General features: G+C 50.4%; 1 protein-coding gene across 3 annotated transcripts in view; it reads right to left on the bottom strand.

Moving 5' to 3' along the window:
• Positions 1 to 1,055: 1,055 nt before the first annotated feature.
• PLPP4 (phospholipid phosphatase 4) overlaps positions 1,056 to 6,000 on the bottom strand; it is a 128,599-nt gene continuing 123,654 nt past the window's right edge. For 2 of the 3 annotated variants that reach the window (XM_045439142.1, XM_045439143.1), the window contains one exon: positions 1,056 to 1,605. In XM_045439142.1, the coding sequence (XP_045295098.1) occupies positions 1,406 to 1,605 (200 nt within the window). In that variant the 3' untranslated portion in view covers positions 1,056 to 1,405. The remainder of the gene's footprint in view (positions 1,606 to 6,000) is intronic. The other variant, XM_045439144.1, reaches the window with a different exon arrangement.

Here is a 6,000-nt window from a genome sequence, read left to right as displayed (position 1 = left end):
GCTGCTCGGGTGATAATTTGTACAGCCACTCGAGTCTTGGCAGAGGCAGTCTGTTACTGCAACTGCTGCAAAGTGTCAGTCTTTAGTCATCAAAGATGCACCCCTTCGCAGCAGGCCCAGGAACCGGGAGAACCGCGGGGTGCGTCTGAGCAGAACGGAATGGAGGGAGGGCTCACTGCTTTGAAAAGAACAAACTGGCCAAGGAGCAGCACGGTCGGCCCTCGGATGGCCAAGGTCCTCGGCTGGCTGAGCTAAAATAGGGCATTCTTGACTCTGTTCCGGTGCTTTCTACCGGAGCCCTGTCATGTGGAAATAAATGCCACCTGCCAGACAGGAGGGGGGAGCACGCCGCTGTTCAAAGAAGACCTTCTGGCAGAGTCCTGCCACACTCGGGTCCTCAAGGGGAAAGGTCCTACCCTGAAGCTGCTTCTTACTGCCAGAGGTCACCCGGCCATCCCCTGGAAAGGATCTGGTGCTCGCCAGCCCTCAGACAACTGCAGCGACCCCCTCTCCATACTGGCGCTCAGGCATCTCCGTTTTCACTGTACTGGGTGAAGTCACTTGTGTGAAGCCGTTCACCTCATTTCCTTCTAAATTCAATGATTTAAGAACCCTGGAGGGGCGCCCGGGCGGCTCAGTCCTTTAAGCATCCAACTCCGGCTCAGGTCATGATCTCACGATTCGTGAGTTCGAGCCCCGCACCAGGCTCTGCACTGATGGCGTGCCTGCTTGGGATTCTCTCTCTCTCCCTCTCTCTGCTCCTTGCTTGCTTGCTCTCTCTCTCTCTCTTCCTCTCTCAAAAATACATAAACTTAAAAAAAAAATAAAAGAAGAAGAAGAACCCTGGAAAGACTAAGACAGGAGCCCTAAGCTTCAGCTCCATTTCAGAGACGTCTGCTATGATAGGCTGACCTTTCAGAAAGTTTCCAAGTTCAGCACCTGGAATGACCTACAGCCAGAGCTGGCTTGGGACCAGCTGCCCACGCTGGCCTCAGTTGTGAAACACACCACGTCTTTGAGTGACTTTTGCTGCCCTGGACAGCTGACACCACGTCTTCCAGCTTGGAGGCTTTATTACGTTTCACGACCATGAAAACATAGGGCGGTGGCTATTACAGCAAACACTGAGGACAAAGGAATGGACCGAGTTGCACCCACCCTCCCCTGGCAGCCTCCTTCCCCACGTCTCTCAGAGACTGTCCCTGCGTCCTTCCTTTGCAAACTCAAGAAAGTTGAAAGGAGACATCGAAAGTAGCAGGAATGCCATCGGCCAGATGGAAGCAGAGGGATAACTTTGAGGAACAGTTGATGAAAAACACACTACAGAAAACCTCTCCTACTGCGTTGTGATGCCGGGGTGGAAGAGTGTGCCCTCGGCTCAGCGTCCATCCTCCCGAGACCGCAGTCATACGGGGCCTTCGGTGATGCCCTCCAGAGGCATGCTGGGCGCGCTGTCCCCTGTGGGCCGCTCATCTTTCTTCAGCGACGTCGGGACTCGGAGGCTGACGTACGGTTTGTGACAAGCTGTGTTGGCCAGAGGGGGGTAGTGCTGTCTGTAGCAAATGTACGCAAAAATGAGGCCGATGACTCCACCCACAAAAGAATCTAGGCAGAAAGAGCAAAACGGGAGACACGTGTTACGATTCACTCGTATGTGGCCAGTTACGTTTCCCAGAAAGCGCTTTTCCCACCTGCTGCGGTGACAGGTTTGCTTGCCGGACCCCCCTGAAAGACCACAAGAAAGAGAAATCATGCTAGAGGTACAGACCTTGGTGGCCTCTCCAGATCTTTTCACGTCTAGAACTTAAAGATCCCTTTAAAATGTTCACTTGATTCCTCCCGATGTCTTTAATACGCGTTTGAGCGCCGCACGAACTCAGGTTTGCGTTCTCGAATTTCAAAACCAATTCTAGATTCTGGAAGGAGTCCAGCCACCTCTATAGGATCTAGATGCCTGTGATTTCTGGTTCTTCTGCAAGTTTCCACTAGAGACCTGCAGTATCGCTGGCGTGTCACAGAAACCCATCGAGCAGGCAGTCTCTGCCTCATGGTAAGTGATTTTCCAGGGAAGAAATGAACCTTCTGAGTCACAAAGTGAAGAAAATATTTTATGACACACCAGGATCGCCGACTCAACAGATCTCTGGTGTGAGAACCCCAATCCCCCTAACATCTCGTCAAGTTGAGGGGCTGAGGGGGACAGAGGAGGCAAAAAAAAACCCACAAAAAACCATCTACAGGCAGAACAGGTACCTACACCATGGGGGCAGCCCCCTTGCTAAGAAGGCATTCAGCTGGGGGTGCCTGGGTGGCTCAGTCAGTGAAGCGTCGCACTTCGGCTCAGGTCATGATCTCCTGGTTCATGAGTTCGAGCCCCACGTCAGGCTCTGTGCTGACCAGCTCGGAACCTGGAGCCTGCTTGGGATTCTGTGCCTCCCTCTCTCTCTGCCCCTCCCCTGCTCGCATTGCCTCTCTCTCTCCTTCAAAAATAAACATAAGAATTTTTAAAAAAATTTTTTTTTCAACGTTTATTTATTTTTGGGACAGAGAGAGACAGAGCATGAACGGGGGAGGGGCAGAGAGAGAGGGAGACACAGAATCGGAAACAGGCTCCAGGCTCTGAGCCATCAGCCCAGAGCCCGACGCGGGGCTCGAACTCACGGACCGCGAGATCGTGACCTGGCTGAAGTCGGACGCTTAACCGACTGCGCCACCCAGGCGCCCCAAACATTAGAATTTTTTTTTAAATTAAAAAAAAAAAAGAAGGCATTCAGCCGATGCCCCACAGCGACCCCATGACCTCCTATAGGCAGACAGCATCGTGAATTCCTGAGTGGGGTCACGAGGCATAATTAATGGAATTAAATCAAGTTCCTCAAAAGGAGAAGCTCTTCACATTGCCTGTGACCGGCAGCCTCTAAAAATGTGCCAGGACACAAGGGCTCAAGGTCGGAGAGTTGGCACTATTGTTTTGTGCTTTCTCTAACCCCAGGGAAGAGCCCCGCGTGGGGGCATTATTTTTATCAGGGTCTGAAATGACCCAGGACATCTGCATTTGAGCCTCTGACTACTGAACGGACCAAATAACAAAACCCACAGATAATGTCATTTGGCTTTCCATTTTCCGGGGCTTAGCATCCCCCTGGGTGAACCACTGTCCACAGGACATCGAATCGTTCTCAGTATGGGTTCCCTAGGCTGACGGCAAGGCGAGTGGCAAGTCCCGGCCATGCTGTCTTCCTATTTCGTTGAAAGAGCAGACAGGGGTATCACAGGTCCGCCAGAGTCATTAGAAAAAGTAAGGGCAACGCAAGGTCTAGGCAAGCCGCCTTCTCAGCCAAGCCATCTGGGGCTTTATTACAAAGGTGGTGAACAAGGGCCAAAAAAGGACTTACTTTATGAGGGAGACGGCCATCAAGTGCCTCGAGTGGGCTATTGGTATTTTGATGAAATCAACACTCACGTCCCGTAGGGCATGTGCTGACAGAAAAGCGGGCAGCGGACAAACAGGCCTTTATTAAGGGAAAAACCACTTTGGATGGATTTTACCCTAACTATGGTAGCATGGGACCAGAGGGTTCAAAAGGGGGATACATGGATCTCCGTGTCCCTGAAGTACGAAATACCGGACTCTCTTTACTCAGCATCAATGTCATGTGTATGTGCTGCACAGGTATCAGGGGTCAGGCGTGACGTCTGGTCCCAGGGCACGAGGTTGAATACAATGGACACATCCACAGTCCTAAGGGGCCAGATGGACACTAAACAGTGACAGCCTTATCAGTGAGCTGCCTCTGTGCCATATGACGTGAAGGAGAAGTGAGGGTCTGTGAGATCGCCCAATGGAGTAGCCTGGGCTGGTCTGGACCCGGGGAGTCTCACCAAGGACATGGCCCACGGGCCGGCCGTGCAGGATAAGCAGGCGTGACCCGGGGGAAGTGGGCAGTGGAGACAGGGAGGGCACCTGCAGTCTTCCAGGCAGAGGAAAGAAGGAAGGGGCTTGGCAAATTTGGGTGCCTGAGAGAAGGATTATCTTTTACCTGGTGGTGTCTTCGTAATCCTGCAGGACATACGACCATGAGGTATTCCAACTTCAAAAAAAAAAAAAAAAAAAAGGCAGGAAGGTGTCTGGGGGGTGGCTCAGTTGGTTAAGTGACTGACTCTTGATCTTGGCTCAGGTCATGATCTCACGGTTTGTGAGTTCGAGCCCTGTGTCCAGCTCCGTGCTCACAGCATGGAGCCTGCTTGGGATTCTCTCTCTCCCTCTCTCTGCCCCTCTCAGCTCACACTTGCTCTCTCAAAATAAATAAATAAACTTAAAAAGAATAAGGGGCGCCTGGGTGGCTCAGTCGGTTAAGCGTCCGACTTCGGCTCAGGTCATGATTTCACGGTTCAGGGGTTCGAGCCCCACGTCGGGCTCTGTGCTGACAGCTCGGAGCCTGGAGCCTGCTTCGGATTCTGGTTTCCCTCTCTCTCTGCTCCTCCGCCACTGGTGCTCTGTCTCTCTCACAAAAACAAATATTAAAAAAACTAAGTTGACCATGAGGTATTCATGTACCCTCAGGTAATACGGACACTCAGCATGGAGCAGGGACCCCACGGGCTTTCTGGGCTGCCATGTGTGCATACTTCTTAACCCATACCCACCACCCAGGATTGACTTCCCCTTGACAACCTCCCTCATCTTCGTTTCCAAGGGCCCAGCAGTTCTTAGTAAATGTTTGGTGAATGGACATGTGCTGAACAGCACTGACAAGACGCACTAGAGAATCGACATGACCAGCCACAAAAAGCCACATATACTGTGATTCTACGAATGCGCAATGCCCAGAATAAGGAAGTCCATTGAAAAAAAAGGAAGATTAGTGGTTGCCAGGAGCTGGGGTAGGGGTTTCTTTTTGGGGTGAAGAAAATTTCCTGGAATTAGATAGTGGTGATGGCTGCACAACTCTGAACGTACTAAAAATCACTTTAAAGGGAATGAACTACAAGTTATGAATTATACGTCAACAAAACTCTTTACAAAGTCGGGGGGGGGAAGCAACACCAGATGGGGTCCAATGGTGGTAGAAATCAGGCAACCTGGATTTGATTCCCACTCATAAAATGGGCCCCCACCCCCTTCTCATGAGGTCAAAGGACAGGACAGGCTCTGTCTGGGTCTGGCAAATGGAAGTGCCAGGACATCCTGGCCGTGCTCACTTGGTCTGGCACAAATAAGCAGAAAGGCTTCTGAAGATGCACTGTCAAGCCCCCTGGGGGAGCAAACGCATCTCTCTGTTGCCATGGCAACATCCAAGCTCGCTTAGCTGGCCTCACTCGGGCCCTTGTATGCCTTGGGCTGTATGACCCAGGATACCAGGGTAAAAATTAGCTCTGACAAACTCAACAAGCCCACATGACGATTTCTGCCATTCCGCCACAATGGACTTGTAGAATGAAGTTTCCCGTTTTTGTGACTTTGAGTCTCTAAGAAAGAACTTTCAGAGCACAGAGGATGCGTGTTCCATCTGGCATGCTGGCAGCCACGGTGTGGTCTCCCTCAGTACCACACCTCCCGTGGGGGACATGCCCAGCACACAGGCACAAGAGGCCGGATGAATGAATGAGTGAATGTTTAAGGTGTAATTGTTTGGTTCATTTTTAAAGGAAAAGAACTTGCAGAGGAAAGGTTAATTTTAATAAAAACCTGTGTGAAGAAAAACATGATACTGGTAAGAAAGGAACATGATTTAGTTAAAATCATTCATTCATTCATTCATTCAACACATTTACTGGACACTGTTATGAGCTGAATTGGTGGCTCCCCACCCTGCAAAAAAAAAAAAAAAAAAAAAAAAAAAAAAAAAAAAAAAGAAAAAGATATGTTGAAGTCCTCATTGCAGTTTTCAGAATGTGACTTTATTTGGATACAGAGTCCGTGTAGGGGTCATCAAGTTAAAAGGAGATCATGAGGGTGGGCTCTAACCTAACATGACTGGTGTTCTGGTAAAAGGGTAA

The sequence above is a fragment of the Leopardus geoffroyi genome, chromosome D2 (genome assembly GCF_018350155.1).
Source record: "Leopardus geoffroyi isolate Oge1 chromosome D2, O.geoffroyi_Oge1_pat1.0, whole genome shotgun sequence".
Taxonomy (NCBI): Eukaryota; Metazoa; Chordata; class Mammalia; order Carnivora; family Felidae; genus Leopardus; species Leopardus geoffroyi.
The sequence above is the reverse complement of the archived record's forward strand: the minus strand, read 5'-3'. Positions and strand labels throughout refer to the sequence as shown.